The 16,682-nt window shown below is 44.7% G+C and overlaps 1 protein-coding gene across 2 annotated transcripts in view; it reads right to left on the bottom strand.

The window, feature by feature from the left end:
- The window catches only part of LOC146204593 (NACHT and WD repeat domain-containing protein 2), a 98,799-nt gene that overhangs the window by 41,450 nt on the left and 40,667 nt on the right, over positions 1-16,682 (bottom strand). For both annotated transcript variants that reach the window (XM_084589276.1, XM_084589277.1), the window contains exons 6-9: positions 9,616-9,790; positions 9,258-9,469; positions 8,251-8,591; positions 6,725-6,928 (exon numbers count right to left, since the gene is read on the bottom strand). In XM_084589276.1, coding sequence (XP_084445402.1) covers positions 6,725-6,928; positions 8,251-8,591; positions 9,258-9,469; positions 9,616-9,790 — 932 coding nt within the window. The remainder of the gene's footprint in view (positions 1-6,724; positions 6,929-8,250; positions 8,592-9,257; positions 9,470-9,615; positions 9,791-16,682) is intronic.

The raw sequence follows: 16,682 nt of genomic DNA, 5'->3' as shown, positions 1-16,682 counted from the left end.
TTTCTTTCTGCTTAGGGCACTACCTCCACATAGTCTATAAGAGTCACTGCTTTATGAGCTGGACTAGCTAGCAACAATGGTGTACCGAGAAAGGTTACTTCATATAAAGTGAGCAAATCTGTGCAATCTGAAAACAAAAACTTCACACAAATTTACTGCACATGCAAGATGCATGAGTAGAGAGCCAAACACTCGAGCTAAGCTCGAAAGCTTAGCAAGCTTGCAGTAGTTTCGCTTCAAATTGTTAATGTTTTTAGTAAACAAAACTGTTTTTGCTCTATAAAGTTGCTAGGGAGGCTAGTTATAATGTACTCCAACCAACCAATGTAATTTTATACACAGCAAGTAGTATCATAACTTGCAATGCATAGCTATACAGGGTGATTTTTTATTTTTTTTGAACTGTTTACATGCTTGTATTTTGAAACCATTGAGGGATAAACCTGTGCAGATATGTTTTGCTTGCCAGCAAGGTAAACATCACATGTTTGATAGAGCTTGACGATAGGACGATTAATTCACCTCTTCGCTGCCACGCTCAACATGCATGATCCGGCCTTCTACTTCATTCCATTTCACACAAAAAAGAAGAAAAACAACAACAACAAAAAGAAAGCACCATAAATTTCTACAGCACTGTGAAGTGTTGCCAGCTTTTGACAATACATGCAACTAATGTCTAGACAGATACAGATAATCATTAGCATCCCCTTTTTAAAAGGGTGATGAGAAGTGTCACCTAGCTCGTAATATGTTAAGTGCTCAATATAATTTTAGGTTAATTGATTATTGCCTCTGCACAATCCAACACTATACTCCCTTGACCTTTTCCACCAATTCTCAAGTCACCTCTTACTTGCTTCCACTGTTTCATTATTTAGCCTGCCATGGATGTCCCGAAACCCTAGTGATTCTCAAATCCCTGCATCGGCATCGTGCACTGGTGGTTTAAGTTCCTTACATTCTGTAATAATATATTCAACTGTTTCCCTGCTTTACATACAGCAGCAAATATCATCCGTGCTGTCAAATTTTTCCCAATAGCATTTTGTCCTCAAGTACCCAGCCCTACCCTTGAAAAGTAAACCACTACCTTTGGAATTGTCAAAAGAAGTTTCCTTTTGAATTTTGGTCTTAGATGCCCTATAAAGCTCCATCATTGGTTTGTTCAGCATTCTCTTTTGCCAATAGGAATTTTCTGAGTATTTTACTTTTTGTTTGAAGGCATATTTTTATCATTTTCTTCCCAAGACATTTGTATTTATTTGCAAGCCATCTAGTTCTTCTCTTCCATGTCGTATCAATACTGCACCGGTACAGGTACTTGAAAATCTTTGCTGTCTAGCTCTTTTCATTTATTTGCCTCAACCTTTCTTCATAGCGCATCTTACTATTCGCATCCCATATCACTTTGAACTGCCTCATTAGTAGTGGTTCCATGTGCCCCCAAAGCAAGTCTGCCAACTGTCTCTTGCTTTATTTCAAGCACCGAAGTTGCGGCAGATCCCACGCACAGCACAGCATTTGCAAACGTCAAGCCTGCTACCACTGCGCCTTTCCAGACTCCTCGAATAACTTCATATTTGTTATCCCCCAGAGCCCGCAATTTTGATGACAGCAGCATTTCTTTTTGCTTTCTTTTCAATTTCCTCTCTGTGATCCTGCAAGTAGTCTGTGCCATCGTTTATCCAAATACCAAGGTACTCGTACGCTTTAACTCTAAGTAATAAGTTTTATAATGTGATTGCGCCAGGCTCATAATTAAAAGCCATGACTCTTGATTTTTCTGCACTAAATTTTAATCTCAGAACATCTGCCTCTCTTCCAAAACTGTCTGCCAAGTCTTGAAGGCCTTTCTGGCCATCTGCTAGAAGAACATATCATCTGCATATATCAATCCTGGTAAACAGCTAGTTTCCAATTCACCCCACTTCTGCCATGAAATTGTAAAATCCAGTATATTCGATTCTAATTTTCGTTCAATCCCTTTGACGTAGACCATGAATAGAAGTGGTGATAAAGGACATCCCGGCCTAAGTCCCCTTTTAACTGCAACCCTTCTTGCAGCACCTAAGGCTGGCGACTTCACTGCTACATTATTTTCCTTGACATCTCTTTAAATAAACTTGTTTCCTTGCCCATACCCTCCTTTTCCAGAATTTGCCACATAGAGCGTGGTTTACATTATCGTAAGCCCCTTGGATAACTAAAAACGCCATCCATAGTGGTCATTCTTCAATTGCCACGTTGTCAATGCATTGCGTGACTGCGAACAAATTATCGTCTAGTCTACGACCATGCCTGAAGCCGTTCTGCAGTTCTCCTAGTACCTCCCCCTTCTCAGTCCAGCCTTGTAATTGATCTCTGATTGCCTGCATTGTTACTCTATGCAATACCAATGTCACTGTTAACGGCCTATAAGACTTGATGCATCTTTTTCACCTTTGCCTTTATATCGAAGGCTCGTTCTACTTTCTTGTCAGCTTGCTGGGATATCTTTATTCTTCAGTGCATTACTCAGAGCAGCATACAAGGTCATTTTTGTTTCGTTACCTAGCCCTGCAATTGGTTTCATTGGCATTTCATCCAAACCTGTTGCTGTATGCAATGGCATCTTCTTCTCCGCTCTTTCCCAATCCAATTTGTCAATGTCGATGCTAGACTTCCTCTTTGTAGTGACCCGCATCAAGGTTAATAACACTGCCGTTGCCACACTCTTTAAAAGCCTCTTCTAGCTGTTCACAAATAAATTCCATGGCCTCATCATTTTCCAGTACATTATCGTCCTCGTCCTTACTATGGTGACGCATCTCTTCTGATCTCTCCAAGTGCCTTCAGATGGTTCCAGAACTTTCTAGGTGCCTGCTTATTGTTTTTTTCAAATATCTGCCCTCTACCTGTCGGTTGTAGCATTAATTTTCTCTTGTATCAAAAAATAGACTTGGTTCTTTTGTTTTTTGTATTCGTCCCTTTTCTACTGAAGTTCAGGCAAGGATCTATTTTATTTTTCAGCTTTCCGGTGGGCCCTGGAAGCTGCATGACGGCTTGCTATTGCCTCTTTAACATCTACGTCCCACCGACACTTTGGTTTCTTGTTACCTCTCCATTGGTTCTTCTTTAGCATCAATCTATTTACATCCGAATTACTTCTACCACTTCATTATACGTTCATGACCAACCTGTGCCTTTTTTTATGTGCTTCTGTACCGCTTTTGATATGGCCATCAAATGTTGGTTGTACATATGGCAAAATCTGCACTGTGCCTTATGTTTCTACGGTCCAGCGTTATCCTTCCTGCTATACCCAAACCTTACCATTAACCGTTTATGGGCGTTCCCAATACTATTTATACTTTCCTCATCTATTTTCATTCCGTCTATTCTTTCATATAAACCTCCGATCATTATGCAAGAGTCAATGCAATAGTCAATGCTGGAGTGGGAAACACCAGATTTCCATGTGATTACGCTATCACATTTTGCTTCTCTGTTTACAATAATAAGGTCGTACTGCTCACACATTATCAACATCATTTTTCCGGGGCAGTCTTACAAATCTATTCAATTCTTCTATGTGAGTATTCATATCTCCCAGTATGAGTACCTCCCCTTTGCCTTGCATTTCATCCCATCTATTCTTTCATATAAACCTCCGATCATTATGCAAGAGTCAATGCAATAGTCAATGCTGGAGTGGGAAACGCCAGATTCCCACGTGATTCCCGCGTGCGCGCTGTTTCGAAATTAATTGCACTTTAGCGTTCGTATATTGCTGTTAAGTAGTGATAGCAGTGAGCAGAACTATGTAGCACCAGTGACAGGGAATATAACAAAGCTGTGGCAAAAAGGACTGATTCCCACTGTTTTGCTTCAGGCTGCCGCACTGGCTACCCGGGTCCGGGCGCGCCAAAAGCATAGTTTTTTCCGCACCAGGAGACGACGAGTTGGGAGGAAAGTTTGAGCGGAACTACGCAAAACATGCTAAGGGACGATAAGAGGCTCGTAGAACTATCAGCAGTGCGTGAGCACCGTTTTGAAGCACACCTCATATTGTGCGACTACGTTCATGCAATCGACGGCGTTGAAGTCGTTAGCTTCCGGTTCCATACCGACGCTGCTTCCAGGGTGTTCAGCCCAGCTCTCTGTTAAAACACTTAAACGGAGGAACGAAAGGAAAAGATCTGCTTGTGAAACAATTCCACCGCAAAGCAAGAAGCCATGTCAGGACGTGAACAGCACTGACAACGAACATCAAGAGCTGAGATAGCTGGCTGCTACAGAATAATTGCCTTTCTTGCTTCAGGCGCTCCGTCGCATTCGCCGAGCTGGTGCTACATCGAGGACAAACATTTCGGCTATTATTGCTACGTCTTCTTTGAAAATACAAGCAAGGCTTGTGTTTACGCATGAGCGAGCTGTGGTATTCAAGCCTGTCGGAGGAAAAGCTGAATGATATGCACAGAAAAAAACAGTTGTCTTTGTTAGTGATGCTGCAGCTGTACTGCAGGATGCCGAAGCAGCTTGTATTTGCAAGGGGTCAATGACGGATGACAAATATAGGGAAATGTTGCCGGACTTGTGTAACTGCACTGGACTAATTGCAGGCAATAAAAATTAGCATTATTTACATAACTGTGAATAAAAATCCAACTTGCTACAGCATCGTCATGCAGTTTTTAATAGCTCGTGTCAAGTACAACTGCACTGGACAAATTTTAGGCTATAATTATTCACTGTTAATTAGTGATTGTGAATAAAACTGAACTTTCTCTTATGTAATCAAGTCATATCATTCTATTAGTGCACGTTTAATTCAAATACCTTTAATTCGTTAGTTAGGTATAAATAACTAACTTTATGCCCCAACATCGTCATATATGTTTGATGGCTTCTGTTGAGTATCACTGCTGCGGGCAAACTATAAGTCTTCATTAGTTGCCAATAAAAAAGTTACTTGTGATTTGATACTGAACTTTATGCTGCAGTTTCACGTCATATATCGAGGGATAGCGTATATCAATTACGATTGAACTACGCTAACTGCAGGTCCAAATTAAGTGCCGTTAGTTAATTGTAACTAAAAAATTAAAAAAATAATACTACGAGCAACTCATCATTTAAAAGGTCTCAGCGAGAATCTAAAAACAAACGCTATACGGAGCTATCGCTCATCTACCTTGGTTGAACCATAATTAAACCACTTCCACTTTGTATTTTAGCTAGATGTTGTATTGGCGTAACACTTTGAATGTTTCTTACAGTACGTCCATCTCATTGTAATATTTCTCTTGCAGGACCATATTCATGGTGTTATACAAGTAATAAAATCACGATTCCCAGCTATAGCACTGCGTCCCAACTCTGAATTAGTTGACAAGAATTCTTTTCTGTCATTTCTGTCAGAGTGGCAACGCCATGCAAATGGGCAACGGGGCTTTCTAAGTCTGTCCACAGTAACTGGACTGCGTGTAACACTATGCAGTGCGTTGTCACTGCTGTATAGTGGTAAATAGGTCATAACTACAAGCACATCAACTTCACTAAACAATTTATGAGCTCAATATACGGCATAAAATTTAGAGTAAACACTTTACTTCTGAAAGTGTGTGAATATTAAATGGTTGTGGGTACACACATGACATCACTTGCGGGTCTTGACCTTCAAAGCACAGTAATAGTCCCACAGATAATTTGCTCTGCATGTCATGCTGACGGGTTGTCGTTCTGCGATGGCGTTTCGCTCCAAAAAATCACTCTGCAAGTCAAAGTTTGGCCGACGACGCGACAATAGGAATGTTGTATCTTTGCTTAGTTACTATAGGCATGGTTTTTGGACACGCATTTTGATCCTTAAGAAGGCTAGTCATTGTAACTGTCACGCGGAGAGCAGCCAGAAGGAATAAATATGCAATTCTAGTTAGTAAATGAGATAAAAACCTAAGATAACAGATTAACGTTTCAAAATTCCGCGAATTCCTGTGACTATGGCGTCAGTTAGAAAAGGGCTTGCTTGCGCCTCGCCGCTCGCGCCACTAGAGAGTATTCTAGTACACTATAGCGCAAACGGAGGAAAAAGAATAACTTGTTCAGTAAAAATTAGTCTGACTGAAGCCGGACCTCGCTACCTAACCTCCGCCAAGAAAGCCTGGCTGAGCTTTAAAAAAAAAAAATTCTACCAAGCCGGTCTCTAACTAAACTAGGTGAATAAAATTGAAACCGCTCATCCATTTGGTGCTCGGATGTCCCCCATTTGACAAACGGTGCCCTTGACAAGAAAAATTTAAAAATGCGGCTAGCCTTCGATGTTGATGGCTTCAATGTTGACGGCCTTTAATTCCGCAATATAAAATAACCACTTAAAATAAAAATCAAAAATTTAAATAGTTTGTTTTAGTTAGTTAATTGTGTAATCATCAAGCTCTATAACACATATGATGTCCACTTACTCACCTGCGCAGACCGCAGGGTCTAGTATTGAAAATACAAGCTTGGAAGTGGTTAAAAAAAATCACCCTGTATGCTTAGTAACAATTTTAAAATACCAGAGGAAAAGACTAGATGTTACCAAAAGGACTGTTGCTTAAATAGGGGCATGGATCAATGTTCTACAGCATAATTTAGGCACAGTGTACTGCATTGCACTTCACCAAGAAAAAAAAAATCATGCCACGTAATAATACTGGTGCTTTACAGTGACTGAGCACTGTATGGCAGAGCGTTTCACCTTGAGGTCCTCAAGTTCTTTACTTCCATCCCGAACCGTAAGCACCACCTTGACATGAGGAGGCAATTCGGATGGCAGCCAGTCAAAGCTGCAAGCACTGTGCTTGGTCACCTGGTCCAATCCATCAAGAAGGATAATGAGAGGTCGCTGGTGTGAAACCTTGTCCAAGAGGACACCTAATGCCTCACGTTGCTCAGCAATGCTCTGGAAAAAAAAAAAAAAAGAAGTAAGAAAAATATTGTATGTAAAATCAACAACAAAAATAAAATTTGGCATAAAAAACAAAATCTACCAATAGAGGTATATAGGCCCTTTAGTAAAAAAAAGTTAACAGAAGATCCAGAAGATCAGATGATCGAATGAAATAACCTGTGCAAGCAGCAACGCCCCTCACAGGATGGTGCTGGCAATAGGATGCGCGAAAACAGAAAAGCATTAAATGAAAAAGTGAACTGTAAATTTACAATCCAATTTTTCATTTCATGCCTTTTTATGCTTTTGCCACAATCCACTGCGTGAATGTTGTGCCATGCAATTTCACTTTTACTATCCAAAACAACAAATCTGAATTACAGAAAGCCTATGCGAGTGATTAAATAAATGCCATAGCCTGAAGATGTATGTACACAAAGCTTTCACCTGTCTATACTAGTGCCTTCAAATATCTCTACAGCTATCGTAATCATAAGAACAGACTAAATGCAATGCAATTAATTAATTAATCACAAGCTATTTTTTGCCATAAGTTTCTGCCAGCACAAGCACAAGGCCCTTGTGTGACAGCTTAAACTGGCCGCAATGTGAATAATCCTGGCTAAGACATACGCTTGGGCAAGTTGGTAATCCATCGAGTGTAGACAGCGCAAAAAAGACGAGGACGTATGAAGTACACAAACGAGCGCTGGCTGGAAATACACAAAACAGTGCTCGTTTGTGTACTTCATATGTCCTTGTCTTTTTTGCGCTGTCTACACTCAGTGAATAACTCCATGTGCTACGAAATCTTTGGTGCAAAAAATTTCATCTGCTTATCTTTCTAACACATTCCACCATCTCTTGATGACAACTTCAGTGCAGACAGAAATACTGAACCCGCATGCTGCCCAATACTGAAACTCTTGATATTCCTCATGATGCCGAATACTGGAAATGGCTAGGTGGCATCCCCATATGTAGAGAAAACAAACTAGTATACCCTTTGTTGGGCTTTGAAATTTAGCATCTCTGCCCCATGAAAAAGTTAGATGAAGCTAACACATATATTTCCGGTTTTATAACTGCACCTGAAATAATATCTTTAAGAAACAGTACCGTCAAGCACCATAACTGTATCCAGTTACACATGATATTACAGCTTTGCCTTGTCATATGTATGATGTAGTGCTTTTTGTAATGTTTTCTGTGAAACTCCAATGTCCAGACACTAGCACGCACACAACATCCTGGTATCATCTTCCTTTCAAAAAGTGAGAACATACGTCAGGCAGATGTATGCCCCAAGAAAGCCATCAGAAAGCGGCACCTACCTTAGATGCCAGGATTGCATGCATTCCATAAAGCGCACAGCACTGTTCGCAAATGCTTCGCAGCAGCTGCTCCTGAGTGTCTGAATCAGGCGATGTGCCCACAAAGCGGACAATGACCGGTGCCTCAGGCACCCAGGTCTCGCACAGCTGTGCCACTCTAGCCAGCAGGCTGCTCTTGCCGCTGCCTTTGGTGCCATGCAACACTATGGGGTTGCGTAGCTTGCTTCGGAGATACTTCTCCATCTGGGCCAGCATCTCTGCTCTTCCAATAAAGGTTTCCGAAAGTGATAAGCAAGTCTGTGCCTGCTGTACCAGCTCCACGTACAGCTGCTGCTCAATGCCTGCACAGCACACAGAGAAATGGTCACTGATGTACAATGTCTGCACGCTAAGCTGCTTTTGAAGTAATTGAGTGCACACAGTTCACACTATTGCATATTAAAAAAATGCACCAAGAAAGAGAAGGATAAGGCAGGCACTATGCTAAAACCCATTTCATCTGATGCAGTGTCGCTGTCGGTCGCCTAGAGCAAGTAGAAGGATGGTTAGGTATACCGTGTTAATGTCCCAAAGCAACTCAGGCTGAGAGACGTCATAGTGGAGGGCTCTGGAAATTTTTACCATCCCCTGGGGTTCTTTAACGTGCACTGACATCGCACAGCACACGGGCACCTTGCTTTTAACCTCCATCAAGCGGCCGCCGTGGCTGGGATTTGTTCCTGCATCCTTGGGCACAGCAGTCGAGCACCCTAACCCCTACACCACCACGGCGGGGCAGCAAACAGAAGGATTTTTTAATTCATGCTACTTTAAATAACCTGGTAGAACAAATTATTTGCCATTTCTTGTCTACTGAACTAAACGGTTCAATTGAAAGCTGAACAGCTGAAAGTTTCAAATGAGACCACAATTAACATAACATTATAACAACATCTAAAATCATGCACATCAAAACTGTTACATAAACCAACAAAAATAAAAGGCATACATAGGCCCTTGGAACATACCTCGACATGGCCGAGTTGTTTCCTCAGTTGTGTCTTCTTCAACAACCGTGTCCACCATTGCTTTCAAATCCCGGCTCAGTGTGGTGCTTAGTTCATCGAAATATTCAGCATTCTCAGTAGGAGTGGGTCCTTCCTTTGACCATTTAACGCGCAGCACCAACTTCTGTGATTCGGGCAGTCTGTCTTCCAGCTGTGCCCTGACTAGGTTGTACCTGCACAAGACACAAGTAATACAATGGCTTAAAACACTATGCAAGCACAGTGACATGGCAGACGTTTGAGGGTAGGGTGGGGGCACAAGAGAAGAAAAAATGATGAAGGCTAACAGCACAAACCTCGTAAAGAAGAGTAACCTTGCCTTTTTGAGTCAGAGAGGTCAACAGGACCACTGCCCTCTGCTGGTTCAATAAGTGTTCCGACAACACTATTGCTTCGCTGAGGTCCCCTATGAGTAAAGCGCCGCTCCATCCAGAGACAACAAAGAGGCTTTTGGCTGTCATTCAGTACAGCAGCTTCTAGTTCTTCTTCCACAACTGCAAAGATATGCAACAGTTGTAGATCTTCTTAAATCACTAGGCATTCCCACAGTGCAGGTTAATTTTCATGAAGTTCAAGACATTTTTTTCATGCCACCCCTTTACAACTGAACCTGGTTATACTCAAGTCAAAGGGGTCTAGCAATGTCTTTGCTGTAGCCACTGCTTTGTTACCCACCACCATTTAGACCTAAAACAACATAGCTGGTGCTTAGTCTGCTGTCAGTAGGTTCATGTGTCATGCATGTAGAAAAGTAATCCATGGCAATGAAATCGCCCCCACTTGCCCTCTTTTACCATGGCCTGCATCAGCTTTAGCCCTTCAATAAAAAAAAAAGAGAGAGACTAAACATTCATAACAGGCCATAACAGGCCCTGATCTCATGTTTGTTTTGTCACTAGTTTTATGTGTTCTTGTCATGGAGTTAGAGGTGTGAACATTACTGAAAGATAGGAATTTTGAAAGAAAAAACAGGAAAGAAAACACAAGTAAGAGTTCACAAAAGTGAATGAAATGGTAAAAAAAGCACAAAGGGTCCATTCACGGGCAGTGGACAAAGGGCAGTAAGGGCAGTAGACAGGCTAGTTCATTGCATCAACGTATGTGTATGTGAACAGGCATTTTCAGCTTTAGCCTACTTCAATAATAAACTCAGGCGCCTTGGCCTATAATCTGGTATAAACTAAGTGCTACAGAGCTAAGCGTTTGGTTGCCATTAAAGATAAAGCAGCTTTACTAGTCACAGTTTTAGCGTTAATGTGAAAGCATTACTAGTCCCATTACGAAAAAAGCCAGTGGCATCATTCATCATTTTCGTGCTCATGAGATAGTCATAGGAATCCCAGTGGTGGCAAGGAAACTAGGATGACGTCATCAAGCAACTGTATGATGTACTACATACAATAAGCCAAGCATCCATGATGCATGACCAAACCCATTCGTTGCTGAGAGACACCCGCCACTGCAAGCAATCCTATACATGCTGTTTGTACAGTCGAACATTGATATAATGAACCTCAATGTAATGAAATTAGCGATGTAACACAGTTTTTAAAAATTTCCCAATCTCAGCCCTATTGGAAACCATGTATTTTTTTTTCGTGACTTAATGAAGTAATTTTATGCCGCACTTTTGATTTAACGAAGTCCTCGCGCATCGCATGCATGTATCAGCAGCCACCTTCACAATGGGATAAGAACTAAAACTTTAGCCGAGACACAGCGCATTTTGCATTTGCCCGAGATCGACGTCAGTTTGAGTGGAGGGTTCAATAGGCAAGAAGTAGACTTTTTTCTTTGCAACAGTTGTCCATCCTTCCACCCTTCAGTCGTCATAGAAAGCAGCCAAGGTCATGACGTGGGCTTTTAGCATCATTCACTTCAAAAAGTGTTTGCTGCTGCACATGTACATTCCAATGATTTTGTGGCAGCGGACGGCGCCCATCCCAATCGCTGCGTGATAAAGGGGTGGCACAGAGTTGCTGAGCAGCCAAGCAGGCCACCGTCGGCACTCTTGACAATGCTGCTGGCACCCCACCACTGGAGCTAATGCACACCGTGAGGTTCTCGCTGCGTGGAATCTTGGCACCCTGCCAAGAACTCACTAGCTGCGACGTCGTGCGACGGCGTGAAACAGAGGGACGCGGTAATGGCTAGCGTTTTTTTTTTTTTTATCTGTCGGTGGCAAAATTGCCCGCGCAAAGGTAGCTGAGCCGGTGTGAGTGATGCACTCGCTGTTTGCTCACATGAGAAAAAATGATGTGTTCACGTCTGTTTGCTATTATCCCATTATCCTCCTGATGTACAAAACAGCATCCAGCAACTTTGTTAGCGCTATTGCTAAAATTTCTTCTTTATTCCTGAATTCATATTTCACAAGTTCCCATCTACTAGCAGTGTTTCACTAAATTGTTATTTATTTGGGCAGCTAGGGCATGAGAACCTCGAAGTAAAGAAATTCATGATTTAACAAAATTTTCAGCTGCAAGCAGGACTTTGCTATATCGAGGTTTGACAACTTGGCACTGGTGGATTTCCATTTGGCGGCAGTTTTCCCGACATTCGTACCAAAATTGTGAAGCAACAGTTGGTCCCAAAGCTAGGTGGTGCCATGCTATTTTTCGTTGCATTTAGCATACATCTGCTAATCAAGTTGGAGGCTAGCTAACAACAGAGATCCAAACCAATGACACATGTACCTCCAATTGTATGCTTTCGAACTGAGGTTCTGTCAATTACAGCTCCCAGATGCCATGTGAAGCCTACTAGACAATGTCAAATATGCAAACACACACGGCAAATACAATACCAGCAGAAAGAACTTTAACTAGTTGAAGTGTTCTCTCGTCGGAGTCTGAGGCAAAACTGTTTATTCCAGCGAAAGCGTACAAGCAGGGTAGACAGTCCAGACAGAGAGAGAGAGGGAGCAAAGAGAGTTCAGTGTCCTCGCGTAGCTTCGTACATGCTAGGACCGAAGAGCCGCGGGGACGCAGGGATGAGGTGTTGAGCGAAATACGATGCTCAGGCCAGACAAAGTACAGCATGGGAAGGGACGCTTGGAGCGACGATACACAACACTCCTTCCCCCTTGCTAGACGTAGCAGTCTCGCAGGTGAGAAGGAAACCTTCTTTCACGGGCGGAACGTCGAAGAACGGTGCCGGTTGCCGGAGGAATTCCGTTGGAGGCATCTGCGTTCTCTGAGTCGGAGCGGCTGTGCTCGGGTTCTGGTGAGTCGGCGTCTGGTTCGGGCAGGGAAGTGCGAGAAGGTTGTTCGTTCTGCTCTTCCGACTCGGAGTGCGGCTCAGGCATTTCGAGTTCAGGTGCACGGCGAGGAAGATCGGGTAGGCTGTAGTCCCTCTTCCTAAGGTGGTCGACGTGCCTGCGCCATAACGTACCGCAGAGGAGTCTGACTTCATAGGACACAGGCCCTTTGCAGGAGCAGACGATAGCGGGAAGCCACCGAGACCCATATGGCGAAAAATTCCTAGCGAAAACTGAGTCACCGGGCACAAACTTGCGGGTCGGTGTAGCGCGGAACTTCTGTGACAGCTGGTCACGTCGCGGGTCACCCTCCTGGTTATCAGGGTGCAAGTAGTCTAGGGCAGACTTTAGCTGACGTGAGAACAGTAGCTCCGCCGGGCTTCTTCCTGTAGTCGTGCAGAGCAGCAAGTGCTGCTGGAACAAGAAACGACTCAGCTGATGTTCGATGTCGCCTCCTTTCAGTCGTTTAAGGGCTTTCTTTGTTTCCTGAATGAAGCGCTCGGCCTGTCCGTTAGAAGATGGATGGTATGGCGAGACTAAAGCTTGATGAACATTGTTCCTGGCGAGGAACTGTCGGTATTCAGCTGAGGTGAATGCAGAACTGTTGTCGGACACGACGACATCAGGAAGTCCGTGTGTGGCGAACAGCCCTCTGAGTTGTCGGACAACGACTGCAGCCGAAGTAGTGTTCACCACAACGACCTCTAGCCATTTCGAGAACGAGTCCACGACAATAAGAAATATCTTGCCCTAGACTGGTCCAGCGAAATCCACGTGCAGTCTAGACCATGGTCTCGTAGTCTGCTCCCAGGGATGAACTGCAGCGCATGGTGGAGCGTTCCTCGATTCTTGGCAGGTCTCACATGCACGTACGGTGCTCTCCACATTGCTGTCGAGTTTCGGCCACCACACGTAACCTCGCGCAAGTCCCTTCATGCGAATGATTCCTGGGTGTGATGAGTGAAGTAGCTGAAGCACTTACATGCGGAGTTGCGGTGGAATCACGACCCGGGAGCCTCACAGGATGCAATCACGATAAGCGGAGAGTTCGTCGCGGCGCACGAAGTAAGGTTGGAACTGGTCCTCTACTTTTGTTGGCCATTCAGTACGAATCCACTTGAGTACTCGTGACAACACACGATCCTTTTTTGTCAGCTGAGCAATCTTGGATGCATCCGCGAAGGCTTTTGGTGGGTTTTCGAGCAGCAGGACGTCTGCCATAGTGGGACTTTCAGCATTTGTCGAGGGCAGCGGAAGACAGCTGAGTGAATCAGCGCTGCCCATTTGACGCCCTGGTCGATAGATCAGCTCATAGTCGTACTGTGGAAGGAGGAAATTCCATCGAAGCATCCTCGGTGAAAGCACGCTAGGTATTGGACGACTGTGATGCAGCAGACCCAGCAGAGGCTTGTGGTCCGTGTAGGCCTTGAAATGCCTTCCATAAAGGTATTGATGGAACTTCTTGACGCCGGAAATGACAGCCAGAGCTTCTCAGTCTGTCTGAGAATAGTTCCTTTCGGTCGAGCTGAGATTACGGGAACCGAAGGCAATAGGAGATTCGTGTCCAGTAGTGTCCTCGTGACTAAGGACAAATCCTATGCCGTAGGCAGATGCGTCGCAGGCAAACGTGAGCGGCTTGTGCACGTCGTAATGGACTAAGACATCGGATGTCTGTATGAGCTCCTTGGCGCGCTTGAAAGCGTCGGCTTCTTCTTGGCGCCATCTCCACGTCTGATCCTTTGCAAGCAGGCGGTATAGAGGCTCGAGGGTGTGAGCTGCACCGTGCAAGAATCTGTTGTAGAAGTTTAGCAGTCCGAGAAAAGACTGAAGTTGCTGCTTGTTCTTTGAACTGGGAGCTTCTTTAAGTGCTTCGACCTTTTCTTCGGTCGGATGAATATCAGCGGCGTCAATGCAGTATCCAAGGAAGGTGACTTCCGGCGTGCCGAAGGTGCATTTCTCTCGGCTCAGAAGAATGTTGTCGTCCCTTATGCGTTTCAGCACAGCTCGCAGGTGATTGTTGTGCTCGTAGGCATCTTGACCTCCCACTATAATATCGTCCAAGTGGACTTCAGGTAGTCCCAAGAGGAGCTCTTCCATGTAGCGCTGAAATATGGCTACGGCAGACGACACTCCGAATGGCAGGCGAGTAACTTTGAACAGTCCCCGGTGCGTATTGACTGTTAGGAGATCGGCTGTTTCACTGTTCACGGCAAGCTGCTGATAGGCTTGATTGAGGTCTAGTTGTGAAAATACAGTGCATCCAGCAAGGTTTGAAAAAAGCTGATCGATGGTTGCAAGAGGATACGTTTCCATCTTGATTGCTTGGTTAACGGTGCTTTTGTAATCACCACAAAACCTGATCTTGCTGTTCTTCTTAAAGACGCAGACTACCGGTGTCGCCCATCTGGAGGATCGCACGGGCTGGTAGACTCCTTCCTGTACGAGAACGTCGATGGCTTCATCCACTCTGGGCAGTAGAGCCACCGGAACTTGACGTACTTTCATGAAGATGGGACCGATTTCAGCCTTGAGCTCGATGCGAACGGATGGTCCCTTGCTCTTCCCTGGTCCTTCAGTGAAGACTTCTGGGTATTCAGAGACAGCGTTCAACAAGGTTAGCGGAACTTCGATTTGAGATGCGTGGTTTATCCCGCAGAGTGAAATGCCCAACGCCGAAAACCAGTCTCTCCCTAACAAGCTGGTGCCATTTCCTCGGACAACGAGAAGGTATAGGCGAGCGCTCTTTGTTCTGTATGAGACAGTGACTTCCAATGATCCCGCAATCTCTAAGCGTTCCATTGTATAAGAGCGCAGCTGTAGAGAAGATGACTTTAGGTCTTGCCTTGACAGTCAAAGTTTCTGCATGGTGTTCTCGCTGATGATGCTGCAGGCAGCCCCGGAATCAACTTCCATAGTCAGAGGCCTACTGTTTATCAAGACGTCCACGCAGACTGCCGGAGAAATGACGTTGTTGGCACTACCTGTAGACTTGTGGTCTTGAATTTCGCGATGAAAACTGACCGAAGTCGTAGAATTTACGTCTTGAGCCGGATCAGCTGATTGCAAGATTTGGTGGTTGCGTCCACGAGAGTGCTTGTTTTTGCGGGAAAACTCCTTTCGATGCTGAACAGGCTTGAAAGTTTTTTCCTTTGCTGCCTTTTTCCTGCAGGCTTTCTCAAGGTGTCCTTTGTTTCCGCAGTAGTGACAGATGGCGGAATGGTAGGAGCAAGTACGAGCGTCATGCTCGCCGGTGCAACGCCAACATTGCTGACTCAGAGGATGGTTGGCTGGCTTGACGTCCGGGCGCTTTGGGTTCCTTTGCAATTGATGCGTTTCTGAGGGGACCCTCGAGCGGCGAACCTCTTCTGTCTTGGCGGCCGCTTCCTCTGCAGCACGTGCCAGTAGGATGACCTTAGAGAGCTTAAGATCTGGTTCAGCCAGGAAACGTCTTTGAATAGGCTCTTCACGTAGGCCACAGACTAGGCGGTCACAAAGAAGTCAATCCAGCCAATCCCCGAACTCACAGTGGCGGGCCAAGAGTCGAAGAGCGGCGAGATAATCCGGTACCGATTCGCCAGGATGCTGGTCTTGCTTGTTGAAGTGGAAGCATTCCATAGTGACAGAAGGTTTCCCGATGAAGTGGTTGTCGAGCTTGGAAACAATTTCTGAGAAGGGAACCTCCGAAAGTGCCTTGGGTGCGCAGAGCGAGCGAAGCAGGGTATACGCGTCGACACCGCATACACTGCAGAGGAAAGCCCGTTTCTTCTCATCGGACTGGATGTCGTGGGCTTGAAAGTAGAACTCGAGGCGTTCTAAGTAAACTGGCCAGGAAAGCTCGGCGGGCGAGAATTCTCCGATTGTGGCCGAAGGCAGAATCGCTGCCATGTCGACGGCTGTGCAGGGCTGGAGTGGATCCAGGAGCTTTGCTGAGGTGGTCAGTATTTACTGAACTTGCGCACTCGGGATCATGTGGATCCCATCCTCATTGCCAGTGAAGTGTTCTCTCGTCGGAGTCTGAGGCAAAACTGTTTATTCCAGCAAAAGCGTACAAGCAAGGTAGACAGTCCAGACAGAGCGAGAGAGAGAGGGAGCAAAGAGAGTTCAGTGTCCTCGCGTAGCTTCGTACA

Source organism: Amblyomma maculatum, chromosome 1 (assembly GCF_055883805.1).
Source record: "Amblyomma maculatum isolate TAMU_Amacu chromosome 1, ASM5588380v1, whole genome shotgun sequence".
Classification (NCBI taxonomy): domain Eukaryota; kingdom Metazoa; phylum Arthropoda; class Arachnida; order Ixodida; family Ixodidae; genus Amblyomma; species Amblyomma maculatum.
This window is presented reverse-complemented; position numbering and strand designations above follow the sequence as displayed.